Here is a 16,578-nt window from a genome sequence, read left to right as displayed (position 1 = left end):
TCATATTCTACTAGGTTATCTTCTAAATTGTAATTTATTATTTCTACAGAGTAAGAGGGCTAACTATGGAGAGACTAGCTACTGGGAGGATATCTATGGAGAAGGTAAAGTTCCTAACTATTCACCTAGATTTAAATTATCTATCTCCAACTTTTCCTAGGATACTCTGCTAGAGCCTTACCTTAGCTACAATACCAACTCCAGGGATGAAGGACTAGTAGAGGAAGATCAAGATAAAAAACTCATCTTAAGAGACTTAACAGGAGAGGATCTTGATAAGAGGACCTTTCCTTAGGAGACTTAACACAGCAGGATTCGAGATAGAAACCTACCTTAGGAAACTTAACATAGGAAGATCTGAGATAGTTACCTTACCAAGGGAGACAAGGAAAGGGTTCTTTGGGGACTGCTAGTCTTCTGCCTGGAAGCGGCCTTTCCTCACGGCCTATGATCGGCTTGACATATCCTTACGGCAACCCAACACCCGAAGGTACCCCCAACAATAGAGCCACTATCCGATATGACCCCTATGCTCCTCAGACCAAGCTTAGGTTCTACCCGATACGACCACTGTGCTCCTTGGACCAAGCTAAAGGTTCTTACCAAAAACACATCTACTGCTCCTCGGACCAAGCCTGAGTGTCTAATCGAGATCTAACTTGTACTACTTCTCCCTCTCGGGCTCTGATACCATGAGGTTGGGATCAAGATCTGAGGGCTCTGATACCATGAGGTCGGGACCAAGATTTAGGGGAGCCCCCTAGTTAAAGGAGGAATCATAGTAATCTATCCTAGGATAAATGTTCTGAAATCTATGAACAGGATCTTGCTCACTCTAAGATACCAAAGAGCGAGGCCCACCAAGATACTGCTAACAAATCACAGATTAACCATGATCTAAAATCCAGATCTTCCAAGACTTAAGCTCAGGTCTGAGACCTTCACAGCCATAAGTCTCTTAAGGTACAAGACATAGAACACAGTTTGATTAAACCATTTATTTTATATTATATCTATCCTAAACCTAATCCTATACTTATAACTAACCTAGACCAAAGGTTGTCTATCTTATATATATTTATAGCTATTAATTTTACATTAACTAACCTATTAGCTAACCTATACTAAAGGTTGCCTACTTATACTAATTTTTACATTTTTTTAATTTTTAATTTTTAATTTTTTAATTTTAAATTGTTCTACATTAGTTAATCTATACTAGAGGTTACCTACTTATACTAATTATTACAATTTTTTATTTTTTAAAAGTTTTGATTAAGAGTTCATATTTACATAGTATCTACAGTGTTTTGAATAGTGTTTTGCGAAATAGTAAGTGGTCGGGAAAATAGCGACTTTTGTAAGAACAAAACAAAACATTAACAAGACTTTAACTATTTGGGAAGAAACATAAACAGTATTTTTGCGAAATAGTATTTTGCCGCAAGAATAGTAACTTTTGTAGAATAAAATGAAGCATTCTCAGAGATGAAGCATTCTCATAGAGATGCTAAAATAAATTTGAACATGATTTAAACAAGACTAAGATAAGATTGAGACAATATTGAAACAAAATGAACAAAGCTAAAGCTTGATTTGTATTTGAAATATTTGAAGAACATTTGAAGACTTACACGGCGAGAAGCTTTTGATACAAGGATTTGGGATACAAAATAACTTCAGGGAGCTTGCTTCATTTTCTCCGGCTGAAGCCTTTTGGATTTGAAACAAGATTTTGGATATGTATCCTAATCTAAAGGGGTTTTCCACAATGGACTACATTGGGATAACATTTTTTGAATACAAGGTTTTTGAAGGATGGAAGGGGTTACAAGACAGAAGAGGTTTTTGGTGGAAATCTCCCTCTTTGGCTTGTATTGTTGCTTGGTTGAAGACTTCTACCAAGGCTTCTTTCTAAGGCTCGCTCTCTGGGCTTCTTTCCAAGGCTTCCTTTCAAGGCTTGTTTTAAAATGTTGGTTCTTGGGGTCTTCTTATAGAAATACACTATTACCAGAAGTTTCATAGAGAGGTTCATTTTGATTAAGAGTCGAGAACCATCTACAGACAAGGTCAATGTTACCCGATACGACCTCATGGTATCATTTATCCTGTATATGTATATCATGATTGCCCAAATTTTACTTTATTTTGATTTAATTGATGATAAAAAAGAGCTCACCTAACTAAGAGCATCTCAATGTGGATGATGGCAACCACAATCTCCAAAATCCTAACACAACTCTCTTCTTCCTCTCCCCTCAAAATCCTAACAAAGCTCTCATTCCCTACTTCTCCCTTACCATCTTTTGCTCTCCCTGTTTCTTTCTCTTTGTTTTTCTAGTCACAACAGTGATATGCTTAATTCTCGTAATGACTACCTAGAGTCCAAGACATAGGGGACCCAATTCCACTTTTATTTAAAAAATTAAACTCCTTCATGTTGCATCATTGGCATTATTATCTTTTGTCAGCACTCATTATTTCTGTTATCAGCACTCAAGAATCCAATGGAACCCAGGGACCCAAGGACCCACACTATATAAAAATAAAAAAAGAAAAAGGCATAGGGCATGCTGCAACAATGCCTTGCCTTTATGCTTGTGAAATGTTTCAAAGGGTAGAGACTGCTTGTCTCCCTGAAAATCTCCTTATTCAAATCCTCCTCGCTAAACATTAGTTGAAAGTAAAAAAATGAAAAAAGATATAGAGCCAGAGCATGTCTCAAAGGATTACGGTTCTTTTCCTTGCTCATGACTTGAGGTAGAGGGCTCATCTCCCTTTATTTATTTCCCTCTCCCTTGCCACTACCTTGCTAGACCTCTAACACTAGTGCCAGCAACCTCTATTCCTTTTTCCTCGCCTCCATTGCTCAAGGAGGACGTCAGTCATTAAATTTGGTGCACTGCTCAGACTTTGTCATCCTTCTTTTTCTCTACCCTTCTATTTCTTCCCCTTTGCACACCAAAGAAAGCCACCCTTGCCAAATCTTAGGTGTTGATGGCATTAGATTTAGAGATGTCGTTATGGCCTTGTAGAGTGACAGGGATCCTTATGAGGAGAGATAAGTGGGATGGAGGCAGATTGGTTGTCTTGCTCATGGTCTTGATATGTCCTAAACCAGAACCCACGAGATTGGAGGGATGGGAGGACCTTGAAGGGATCAGGATCCTACTCTCGACCTAGATCTCGATATCACATGTGAATAGGTTAGGATGCATGGGACACCCCCCATCCCAGTAGGATTTAAAACATTGATTGCTCATATTAGTTGCTTTATAAATGGATCTTACACTTTTCAGTACTCTTTTATTCATGTACTTGTTGTGAATGCATTCATATTTTATTATAACATCAAAATATCATCATCTATTGTTGCTACAATAAATTGAGTTTAGGTCTTTATATAGGAGAATAAACTCTTCAGTCGTGATACTTGGTTGTTCTTTATACCATAAATTGAATTGTCAAATGGCACAATTGATATGATTTGATACATCATATACCATGCTAGTGCCTTTATTAGCGCCACACTAGAACAACATCAGCTGCATGCCAGGCTAGTGTATGCCAAGCATTAGCATGGCATAATGCAGCACATTACATACTATGCCAGTGCCAACTTGGCATTGTATTGGCACACGATACTTAATGCTTTCTTAATATCCAATTGCATTATCATATTCCTAAGAAGATTTAATATCTTGCATCCATTCATCTTTAGCATATTTCCAAGCAATTTATAACATTATGTTTTTTATGTAATAAATATACTTTACATGTATTTATGAAATTGTGTCCATAGCAAAATCAAATAATGGCTAGATTGTTCTATCATATCTCCTCTTTTTCTCAATCATACATCATTGTTTTTTCATATGATATTTGTTTAACAACAATTTTGATTTTCTTAGGATCCTCCAATAATCCGCATGGGACAATTGTGTTTATTCATGGGGCTCCTACTCAATCATATAGTTATCGAGTAGTTATGTCTCAGGTTTGCTTGGTGGTTTTCTGGTTAATTATTTTAATATGGAGATCATATTGCAAATTTGCATTTGTTTTCTTTTTGCAAATCACTTGCTATTCATTTTATAGGAGAAGGTGAAGGTGTGTACCTCTCCATGAATATAAAACGTATTATGACAGTATCTGTTCTGAAACATTTTCATAAATAAAAGAGTATAGTTCTAGTTGTTGTAGTTGTTTGAATAATGTTTCTTAAATTTTTTGCTTCACTATCATTATAGTATCACCATGTAAATTTTTGAATTTGTTTAGAGGTCAAGACCAATATTATTGAGTCGAAACTTTGGTAATCTATATTTCAAATGCATTTCCAGCTTTTATGAAATATTAGAGGTAAAACTGATCATTATTAAGCTCCAAATGAAGAAAATTACAATTCTATGTCATGGTTAAAAAGGACGCATCTGATATCTTTTCATTTAAGATATCTAGATTGCGTTACTCTTAATTTCAGGCATTAGAAGCAAAGGTTGTTAAATTACATCAGCAACCTTTTTGCTGACTAATGTTTTCAATTGCATTCCTTCAAAGTCAACAATTTAGAGGATGAATTAGAGAGGAGATAGTGATAGTGCCTTGTCTTTGACATAATAATAGATGAAGAGGTAAACAGCATATTTATGCTTCATCTGTTGATGCAAAATGGATGATTGTTAGCACTTCATGTAGCATTCTAGTTTTTAGAGCAGAGAGGCTCTTTAGTGAAATATTTGTATGAACTAAAATGTGCTTTAGCAAACATTATTAATGATCATATACAAGGTTTTACATCTCAGGTCCCATATCAGTAAGGTAGTGGTATGATATGCTATGGTATTTTATGGTTTTATATCTTAGTATGGGGTCCACAATCTCGGTGCCGAGTATTATATCGGTGCATTACTAGTTTAGTATGGTATGATAGGCACCCCATACCCAGGCAGCTCCCAACCTTCTCATTTTTTATCATAGTAATACCCAAAATTGGGATGGACATGTCAGTACGGCATGATATGCACCTTAGTTTCGATGATACCAAGCGATATAGGATGGTTCCACTTGGTTCCGATTGGTACGGACTGGTTAGACTCATATATTGAATCAACCTCAATGTGGTACTAGTAAATTACCATGGTTGGTACAAGTCCATATGGGTCGATACAGCAGACCTTGGTATGGCCGATACATAATGTGGTAGAGGTGCAGGGTGTACCATACCATATTAGATCAGAACTGGTATGAAACTTGTATCTGGGTCAGTGCAGGCCCTATGGCCAGGCATACCAACCCGTACCAAGGGGTATTGACTCTACCATGGCATACTAATATAAAATGTAAGAAAAATAGTTTGAGAGCTATTTTAGTACGAGATGCATACCATACCATACTAATATGTACCGTATGGGATCGGTAAAGTATCAGTACAGTACTGGTACCACTTCATGGATCACTAAGTTTTCATTATTAGATTATAGTAAAATATAATATCATTTTGGCACCTACTTGATGATTAAGTTAGAGACCACCAAATTATTATTGATCATGTTCGACAGTTTAGATCTTGAATTAGAATAGTCTTTCAGTGACTTTGAACCATTAGCTCCTTTTCAAGGAGTTTAACATAAGGTGTAGTCCAACAATTTGTTTAGTAATTCAACAAAAACTGAGATGTTGCATAGAGAAATGCTAAAAAATGCTATTGTCCCTATCTGGATCTGAGCACCTTAACTATTTGCTTGTTAAATAATTGGTTGAGTCACAACTCCCTCCCATGCCACCTCCCCCAAATAGAAAAGGAAAAATGAAAAAGATTTTAAAAAGAAGAAAGTAACCATATCCTTTATTAGCCATGAAGTTTTAGGCTACATAAAGCAAAATACGTTCTTGAATCTTTACCATGAGCCTTTTAATATTTAAGTAACTGGATTGATAACACAAGCTGTCCAAATTACTAATATAGCCTTTTAGAGATATAAAGTGACATTTAAGCATGTCCATGCATTAGGCTTACATATGTATCTGTTTTCAATGTTATACTCCAATTGTGTAAAAGACCTAAGATCTCTCCAACTATTTCCTGACCCATATTTAATGTGCCTTCGAAGCATTTCCTTAAGTTGGTGTTTCTCGGTATCAAATCATGTTATGGGTGCTATGTATCACTTTAGTTCATGTTTAATTACTCTGTAAGTTTAAAATAGACCATAAGTGATACCCAAGGAATCCTCACCTAGTTAAGTGCACTGTGAGCCTCCTCGTACATCCCCTTCCTTTTTTCTGTAAAATAGAAAAGAAGTAGATCCCTTTCTTTTTCTATAAAAGCTGTTCTATAGAACTTTGCAGATGGCTGGACTGGGAGGGACCTTGATTTAACACAAAACATACCAAAATCTCTGTTCTACATCATGCATATATCTTGTATTGGCATGCTATTGTCTTGGCTATATATTTGTGCAAATCCATCTTTGCTTAATTTTATGTCAAAGGAATTATGTGTCCTAGCCTCCTAGGTCTCGTGCTACATCACTTTAGAAACAAAGATCAACTTAGTTATAATTAATACATTTCCTATTTTAAGCATGTTAATGTAGAACATTTATGCATCCTACTATCCTAGATTTCATGCTATGTCAGTTTAGAAACAAAGATCAACTTATTTGTATTCAATTCATTTCCTATTTTGTGCATGTTAATTAGAACATTTTTATGTTTTTTTTTTTTTTATTTGACGTGCTTGTCTTGGTATTCTTTTGACATGTGTCCTCAGCATAGTGCAGTCTTTTCTGCATCATGTACATAAGTTTTATTGACATGCTTTTGTCTTGGTATTTTTTTCTGCAAATCCATCTTAGTTTCATTTCATATTAAAGTTAAATAATTGAATGTCATGCTCAACTTGTTCGGAAGCAATGATATTATTTTTGTATCTATACTTTTCTCACATTCAGAATGTTGACATATACATTAGTGTCAAATATAATTTTCACTTCACTGTGATCATTTTAGACCATATTAATGAGATTTCTAGGACATTGTTTCTATGTTACACTGCTATGTAGAATTTCTTTTTTTCTCTGTGGAGTAATGTATATTTGTTTGTCTCTTGCATTTCTGTTTTCCTGAGTAGTATTTTAATGATTAGATGGCAGATGCTGGCTACCATTGCTTTGCTCCTGATTGGATAGGATTTGGTTTTAGTGATAAACCCCAACCAGGATATGGATTTTTATATACAGGTTTGTAGAAACTCTGGATGGTGGTCTCTCTATTTAATGATAGTACTAATGTTACAGCATCATGTGAGACAGAAGAAGAATTCCATTCAGAATTTGACAGGCTTCTCGCCACACTGGATATCAATTCTCCATTTTTCTTAGTGGTTCAGGTTCTTAATAACCATCTAATATTTTTTTCAAAGCTCCAACTATTCATTTTTCTAAACCTTGCAATATTGTTCTCATAGTTTGATAGTTTAATATAATATTATATAAACTTGGCATTGCCGATTACCATCCTCTAAGATAAAATTAGTAAGAGATACATGCACTTGTAGGTGGAGAGCACCTCTGAGCATGATGCATCACAAACTCTCTCTCTCTATATATATATATGTGTGTGTGTGTGTGTGTGTGTGTGTGTGTGCACGCACGCACGTGCGTGTGTTGTGGATCCCACCTAAGTAGTAGGTATGAAACCCATATGGCATGGCATCTGTGGATAGTGTTGGTTGCTAATGTGAGTGGTGTTGCTTAGCCTATATGTGCATGTTGATTTAGCATACCCTACTAACAACTGAAATTCCTAGGCAGGTTTTGATCATGTTATCTGACAACATGCCCTCTTTCATCTGTACAATTGTAGGGATTTATCGTAGGTTCATATGGATTGACTTGGGCTTTGAAGAACTCAAACAAGATTACCAAACTGACCATTTTAAACAGCCCATTGAATGTTTCTTCTCCATTACCCGGGTTATTTCAAAAACTAAGGTTGGTAATATTCATGCAGTACAGCGGTATTTGGTTATGTTGCACTACTTATTGATAAGTGTATTTAATCTGAATTTCTGTTTTGTAGTTGATAAATATGTATTGTGCTGAATGCAGGTGCATGTCTTAAGTGTTCGATACTTCGATCCATACAATTTCTAAAAATTTCTTTGATAGACCCACACTGAAGTGTTATACTAATATCCATGTTTCAGATTCGGTGGCAAATTCTTAAGCTAGACCAAAGATTCTGGGAAACACTGCATGTCACTTTTTTGTTTTCCACTGAAAGTTCTTAGACTTTTTTGATTCATAAGAAATATATAAAGTGAAATTGGATATCCTTTCTTAAATAAAAATCTATATATGGTTAAATAACATTATCAGTTTTACTATATTTGATGAATGAGATATACTCTTATTTTTTGGAATCCTGAACTGTTTCTGCTGAAATGCATGGTAGTTGAAAAGCGGGCTCCTAGCAACTATGCATGCAATATTACTTAGTTTTCCAATGATAATTAGAATTAATATGGTCTTCATTTTCTCAATGTGCCCTTAGAATGGTCTACACTTCCAGTCAACTTGACATGCTTTCTTGTAACTCATTCTTTTCCTCTCAGGATCCCACTTTATGGCGAATTTACATGTCAGAATGCTGTTATGGCTGAGCGTTTTATTGAAGCAGGCAGCCCGTATGTATCGTTCTAGGTGTTTTTGATAAGTTATCCATGCTTATGTAATGCAATTTTATTATTTTGCTGCTACATTAGTTTACTTTGATCTAGATTTACTTCCTTTCCAGATCAAATGCAACAATTGGGTCCATTTACATTTATTAATAATAATAACAAGGTTTTTCATCCCGATGGGACAGCGGGCATCCCAGCCATCCTATCCCATTCTTATGAGAAAACGGGACCGGGATGGACTCGAGACTCCAAAATCCATCCATCCAAGGAGAAGAAAAAAAGGAAAAAAAAGGAAAGGAAGGAAAGATGAAGAAAAAGAACAAATTAAAGGAAAGAAGAAGAAAAATAAAAAAAAGAAAGGGAGAACAAAAAAGAAAAGAAAAGAAAGGAAGGTAGAGGAAAAGAAAGAAAAGAAGGAATAAAGAAAAAAAGAAGAAAAGAAAGAAAGAAAGGAAAGAAGAAAGAGAGAAAGATAGAGGATATTCACCAGAATGTATGACCGGGACTGTCGTCAAGATGGAACGGGACAGCAGTGCATCCCGTTCCATGGAGAAATCGGGACACCTTTGACCCATAGGATTTAAAAGCTTGAATAATAATGATGATGATGATGATGATGATAGGTCTAGTTACCATATGATAGATGACATATAAACATTGTTTCTAGAATCTTCTAGCCCAACAGTCTCGGTCTGGGACAATGCATGCATGTAGTAGAATACTTAATTATAAGGAAAAGAAATCTTAAAAATGTTTTATCCAATTAGTCCATTAATGCCCATTCATGTCTTGAAGACCATTTTCTTTATAATTTTTAACTTGTCATGAGCTTACTGACTAGAGTTTTGGATCACTAAAGTAGAACAAGTACAAATCAATAAGTTTTAAATTTTATAGAACTAGATCAGTCTAATAGAAAATATACAGAAATGTGTTGACAATGCAGATGAAATGCAAAAATGCAACTTTGATATGTGGCATATTTGCAAAATTAAGATATATAAGGACATGGGATCTTTTGAGCAATATCTATGCAAGTATATGTTTAAGATATATGTTGGTTGAGATCTCATATGTTCATTTAGCTTCACCTACTCTGGATTTACTTAGCCTTGCTGGATGCCAATGCATGAATTAGATGGGCAAATAAGGATGTCATTTTAATTGTCATGAAGAGTTATTATCTCAATGGTGATGTTTATATACACTTTTTTTTGCATATATTTAGGTGCCTTAAGGGTTAGTGTGCAACAAAAATTGTGTAGAGCAATCTAAATTACCATCATTTTTGCCATAGAAAGTTTAGATATAAAGGATGTCATCAATTATCTAAAATAAAAATCTTTATACTCCAATTAAGGGGTTTGGACTTTATTGTTCTAAATTCTGTTTGAGCTTTATTATGGACATTTGAACTTCAATAAGTCCACATGTTTTAGAAAGTTAACTTTTTTATCTTTACTACATATATTATATCAAAGAACCACAAGGCAAATTGGTCTAAGTGATATGATGAACTTGAAAAGCTACATAATGTACTTACAAATGTTAAATCAATGTTTTCAAAACCAGTACCGATCGTCGTGCCAGTCGCCGACCAGTACGGTACGGTATCGGTTCCATACCATACCGACATGGTACGGCCATGCGTGCTGGTTCGGCGGCCGGTATGGTAGGTACGGGTTCCATACCGTACCAACACATGGTACAGTCAGGTGTGCTGGTCAAACCGGCAAGCTAATTTTTTTATTTTTTTTATTTTTTGAAAGGAGTATTCAATGGTTTTTTTTTAGAAAGGAGTATCCAAATTGTTATTTAGTGATATTAATTAATGTTTGTATCACTTGAAAGTCTCGGATATAACGTTAATCGCATATGATACGAATCTAAGTGTGATATAATATTATTTAGCATCCTAATTCTTAAATAATTAAGGCATGGATAAGATATCATTGGATCCTAAAATGTTTAAATCAATTAAAAAATCTAAAAATACTAAATACGTATCGATCATTAGAATCTAATCGACCGTCGATGTCCATAAATAGCAGTATCATTTATATATTCAGGAGAAACATCAGCCATCCCTCTAGCCACAGCTTTATAATCCTCTGTATTCATTTCATAACGTAGGGGTGCTGGATCGTAACTCACCCTCGAAGTGTCATTGAGGTCCTGGCTCTGAGCGGTATCCTTGGACTGATAGCATGACTGTGAAGGGGTCCATCCAAATATATCGACAGCAAATTTCGATTTGTAAGATGCTCTGGACTGCATAGGATAGTAGTCACTCGAAAATATCTCCAATGCACTATATCCATATCCATATCCATAAAGATCATAGGGTGGCTGTGGCTGCGGATAGGAGGATCCAGAATATGAAGATGAACCTAACACATCTATGGACCCTACTCCATGTGCGAGGTCATCTGTAGCTGCACATGTCCCGAACGACCTCGCGGAGCCCATTGTCTGTATAAAATCGTATCATTGTGGGCTCTACCAGTGCGTACACTGTGGTCTCTATTCTGTATGGCATGCGTAAACTAAGACTCATCAGTAAATCGAAGACCACCAACTGGCTATGTCTCCTATCCTCCGATCCCACCATGATCATCAGATCTATGACCAGCTGAAGAACTACCGTCACTGCTCCATCTGGTATCTGAATCTGAGTGAACTGAATGCTCGAACTCTACTGGGGCTGCACTTGTCTTTCCTTTTCTTTTGTTCTTATCTCCCTCTGCCTAGCCAGCTGCGAGGGTGGATGCTGTGGCATATCAGCTAGAAGTCTAGATGGAATGTTGCTGTTTGCTTATTGAGAGGCATCCACCCCAACCTCGCTAGCAACAAAATTGACTCATCGTGAAGGCGATCCTGGCTCATCAAACTCTGGAACTTGCTGCTGACTCATAACCCATCCGGTCATTGGATCCTCAGCTTCATCTTTACCAACAAAATCACTACAAGTTGGATCCAAGTACTTCAGCTAAACTTCCTCCTGAAGGAATTTAAGCCTCAACCTCAAATTGTAGTGCACATACACAAGATCGTTGAGGCATTTCTGTTTTAGACGGTTCCTCTGCTTGTTGTGGATAAGGACAAAAGACGATCAGTTGCGCTCACATCCACTCGATGAAACCATCGGAGGGAGGATCTTGATGGCAAGATCCCTCAGATGTCATACAGATCCATCAAAATGCACCCACCATTCAACTGCAAAATCATTGAAAATCAGCAAAATCAAAAATAAGATTGAATATAAAAATAAACTTATTGATATATATCTGGATTCATCTTTGATTTACTTTTGACCACTACATTACTTCCAAATGATTCTGTGCCCTCCCTAAATATTTTCGTCTGTAAAAAAATTATTTGTTGTAATGTCTTGTTGAAAACATCACTAAGTTAATAAACATCACTGAACATAACTTCTTCAAGATACATAGCCGCACTGTATGCATTGGGCTCCATCTTGTCTATGACATTTCGTAAGGCGAACAAAAGCTCATCATCCATACCAATCCCAGGTATAGAGTACTGAAATCTTGGATTTAGATAGTAAGCTGCACATATATTATCATAATTGATTAAGTTTATTTATATAAATTTTCAAAAAAATCGTGATTTGCTGCTTATCTGCTAAGTACAACTCCCTGCCCATCTGATAACCCCATCGACGGTTGATAATCCTGATGTATTCATCTGCATGTCTTGGATCTGCCACCTTGATTTGTTCTTTTGCCCTCTCCATCATATGATATAGGAAGCCCATCTGAGGGTATTGCTCTCCATCCACAGCCCGAAGCACTTTATACAGAGGCTTAATAGTTGCCACTATCCTCTCATCACTAGGCTCTCCACAGTGCTCCTCTCAGTGCCTGCCCTAGCATATCTGCTCTCCTACCATTCACTACTAACAAACATCTGATGTAGCTGTACTTTCTTATCAATCAGAGTATTAAGTGATATATAATTGGTAGCAAACCGTGTGACATCTGGCCTCAATAAATCGCCTCCAACATACTGTTGCATCAATGACAGGATCCATATATGGTTATATATGAATCTGGTGATGCATTGTGCTGACTCTACTGTCTTTTGCACTCTATGAATCTTTTTAATATCCATCAACATCAAATCAATACAATATCCAGCACACGGGATCCAAAAATATGTGGTCGCTGCTCCAACTCTCCTGTAGCCTTATATTTTGGTCCATTATCTGTGACAACCGGCACGATATTCCGCTCTCCTACTTGATCAATCACCTCCATCAATTTAAGGATGTAGCTAGCATTGTGCACCTTAGCTGAAGTATCACTAGATTTGTAAAAAAATGTTCTTCTATCATAATATGTCAAAAAGTTGATGATGCTTCGTCTAGTAGGACTAATCCAACCATCACCCATCACAATCAATCCATACATAGGCCACTTGCTCTGAAATGAGGCAATCCACTTTTTTAAATCCTCCTTATTGCTGTCAAGAAGTTCACCATGGATATTTCTTGGTTCTGAAGGATCAACACTTGAACCGACAGTCTGTATAGATGAAATGGCAAAGCGATAATATGGATTATCTGCTGCATTCGTTGAGATGTGACTACAGTGAAATCAAAAGCCAATAGCTTTCCACATATTCCTCTTCTTATATTTCCTTAACATACTATTGATCCTCTGTTGCTTGAAATCTCTACTAGAAAAGGTATGTGGATCCAAATCATAAATAGTCACTCTTATTGGAATCTTCCTAGAGAACTTCTTTCTACTACCAAATGCTCCCAACATGGATGCAAGACGGCTGGTGCCTCTACTGGTGGGCTCTCTAATTGAGAATATCCTCCTAAACTGTGACTCAGACTCTGCTGCAATGCTCCCTGAACCTGATCTGCCCTTATAAACTGACAACCCAAATCGAGCTCTATGCCTGGCCAGCTCCTCTAGCTGTCACTGATCATCAAAACTCGCCCGAATGGCTGCATCGATTTGTGCCTGCTCATCATCTGGAATAGATTCTTTCTCTGACTCCCTAGAGTGATAAGAAGATGGTTCTGCTGTTCGATGGTCCACTTCTGTCTTCTTCAAATTTTCTTTCTTCACTGCTTTAAAATCAATAAAGTGCTTCTTCATCAACTGACGGACCTTCTATGGATACTTACGGCACATAGCTACATCCAGATAGCCACCAGCCAAATGTTGCTTCAATCGTGTGACCTCTCCTTTGAATTCTATGTTACACCATTTGCATCTCCAATAATGCCGATATGAGACCATCTCCCCATGCTCCCAACCAATGTCACGCTCTGAATCCTTCTTTTTGTGATGGATCCATTCCTGAAAATTGACAAGCATATTACTTTAATAATTACGTAAAAATGATAGATTTCATTGACCTAATTTTCTTATATTTTTTGAATTATTTAATTTTTTATTATTTTTTAAAAAAATATATTAAAAAATAAAAAAATTATGAAAAAAATATTTGATCTTAGATCCATGTAGAATCTTACCATTGATGCTACATATAAATTTCTTAGTCCATGAACATGCATAAAATCCTTTTTTTTTCTGAAATTTAGGTGTAGAATACTATGCGCAAGATGCGTCACAACATTGATAAATTGACATTAATTTTATGTCAAAAGTAGCTTGTAAGTCCCTCATTAATAATCTAATTTTACAATTTTTTTCAAAATTTATTTTTTTAATAATTTTTTATTCTAAAAATATATTTTTAATTTTAAAATTATATATTTAATAAAATTAATGATTTTAGTATCATTGTGTAGATCATCCACAGATCTACAACATATATTAAAATCATACAAAAAAATAAAATTTTGACATATTTCCTCTTATTTTTCCATTTTTTATGGATTTTAAAAAATAAGAAGGGAAGAAAAGAAAGGGAGCTAGGAAAGAAAATGTATCTCTAATCCACGTTGTTCCTTCATTTTCTTGTCATTCTTGGAGTAGGAGAGCGAGGGATCTAGTCGGAGAAATGAAGAATACTCTGCCTCCCTCTCTTATTAAATACATCGAATCGAGCGATTTGGTCCGAAACATTGGGTTAATCGATCCAACATGTAGCTGTTAATCAATGTGACCAATCTACAACTATTGGATTGATCTCAAGCACTCTTGACCTAATCCTAATCAACTCTTGATTAGGTTGGATCAACCGCTTATCTCGATTGAGCCCGACCATGTACTAATCGATTATCCAAAAGTAATCCAATTACTAGACATAATTGAACTACCCAAGCCCAAACCTTCATGTTTTACGCTTAAGATTAAGATCTTAAATTCTCAATTTCATATTGTAATTCATAATTTTAGATCTTTAATTCATAATTTCAGATCTTTAATTAAGTGCGTTATGGACATGAGGTAGTTTAGATGTCGAAACTACTTTCTGATCGAAACTAACAACCTATGTGTCTCATACATAAGCATAAAATCTGATCTAAACATGATAAATATATCACAAATATTCATCAAAGATTAGATCTAATAACATACATCTCATGTATGTTCAAATCTACATCTCATGTAATATTTTGATCTAATAAACATGCATTTCATGCAAAATCAAATTTAACAACACACATCTCATGCATGTTAAAACATATTATGTATCTTATACATAATAAATTTCAGATTTTTAACATGCATCTCATGCATCATAAAGCAAATTATTTTCACGGTTCTTCTTCTTGATTCATACAGGCACCCCTTCCACCATAGTCCTCTATGGCAGGACGGCCTTTACAATGAATTTCGAAGAGTACTAGGCTACTAATAATTACACATCTCATGTATAAACTAAATCTAATACATCACATATATTTAAATTAGATCTAATCTAATTATTAAATCTGATTTTCAGATTTTAAAAAATGCATGTGAATGATGACATGTTGGCTCTGGTACCACTTGAAGGATGTCGCACATCCAGAAACATACATGCAAAAATCAGAACGTGCAGATTTCTACCGTTTAAAAATCATGAACATGGCGGAATAAAATTTTGATCTAGATTAAACACTTTAATCTATCTAACATGCATGAAGTAGATCTAATCTACGGCTAACAGGATCGATCACATGCAATTTTTATGATGCTGAAATTAAAAATAGATTTAATTGAAATCAAAAGTCTGGAGATCCGATCTCCATACATTTGCGCGGGTCAATGATCTCTGCTGCTGATGATCATGGTAATCTGATGAGGCCTCATCGAGCCGTACACGCATTTGGCCTCTACGGATATCCATATGAAGCCTTCGATCTGATCAGAGGCCTGTGTCTTCACCAAGGTCCTAACTCTCTTATAGAAGACGCCTCTTGATGGTTGATGCTGATTTTTTCCATCATTTTCTCTCAAACCCTCTCAGAAATGATGGAGAACAAGAGGAGGAATAAAAGGAAGGAGAAGCAGAACGAAAAGACTCTCTTTCTTTTTCTTCTCCAAAGCCCATGCCACATAATAGGAATAAACCCTAGATGAAAACCCCCAAAGTTCTAATGAGGAGGAGACGCTCTCCTCTATTTTTCATGCCCCAAGAAAAGTGTGACACCCCTTTAATAATTCCTCATGCCCCATAATAAATTTTTTCATTATAAAAACATCTTCATTTGATGCACAAAATTAGATTTCCTTTTATGGTTTGGTGTCAAGGAAGTTGGATGGGATCAAACTCTTTCTTGATAAGGAAACAAGTTCAAATAAAAAATCAAACCTTCCTTATCTATATCCAATCCATGAGGGGCATTGAGAAGAGGGGGCATATCTACTTTTTGGCATGAAGAAATCTCACACAAAACTTTAAGGCGCATGAAGAAGTGCGCATGGGTATGGGGCGGCGCAAGGGATTAGAGAGAG

At 35.9% G+C, this 16,578-nt stretch overlaps 1 protein-coding gene and 1 pseudogene across 10 annotated transcripts in view; one reads left to right on the top strand and one right to left on the bottom strand.

Moving 5' to 3' along the window:
* The window catches only part of LOC105033569 (uncharacterized), a 148,989-nt gene that overhangs the window by 108,004 nt on the left and 24,407 nt on the right, over window positions 1-16,578 (top strand). For 7 of the 10 annotated variants that reach the window (XR_012138337.1, XR_012138336.1, XM_073251117.1 and 4 more), the window contains exons 3-7: window positions 3,912-3,997; window positions 7,151-7,244; window positions 7,317-7,393; window positions 7,870-7,997; window positions 8,621-8,692. Coding sequence is in view for 8 of the 10 variants with exons in the window: in XM_073251117.1 (XP_073107218.1) it covers window positions 3,912-3,997; window positions 7,151-7,244; window positions 7,317-7,393; window positions 7,870-7,997; window positions 8,621-8,692 (457 nt within the window). In the remaining 2 variants the exon portion in view is untranslated. Of the gene's footprint in view, window positions 1-49; window positions 105-3,911; window positions 3,998-7,150; window positions 7,245-7,316; window positions 7,394-7,869; window positions 7,998-8,620; window positions 8,693-16,578 lie in introns of all 10 variants that reach the window. The other 3 variants (XM_073251115.1, XM_073251125.1, XM_073251120.1) reach the window with 3 other exon arrangements.
* Window positions 11,550-12,975, bottom strand: LOC140854725 (uncharacterized; annotated as a pseudogene).

The sequence above is a fragment of the Elaeis guineensis genome, chromosome 1 (genome assembly GCF_000442705.2).
Source record: "Elaeis guineensis isolate ETL-2024a chromosome 1, EG11, whole genome shotgun sequence".
NCBI classification, from domain to species: Eukaryota; Viridiplantae; Streptophyta; class Magnoliopsida; order Arecales; family Arecaceae; genus Elaeis; species Elaeis guineensis.
The sequence above is the reverse complement of the archived record's forward strand: the minus strand, read 5'-3'. Positions and strand labels throughout refer to the sequence as shown.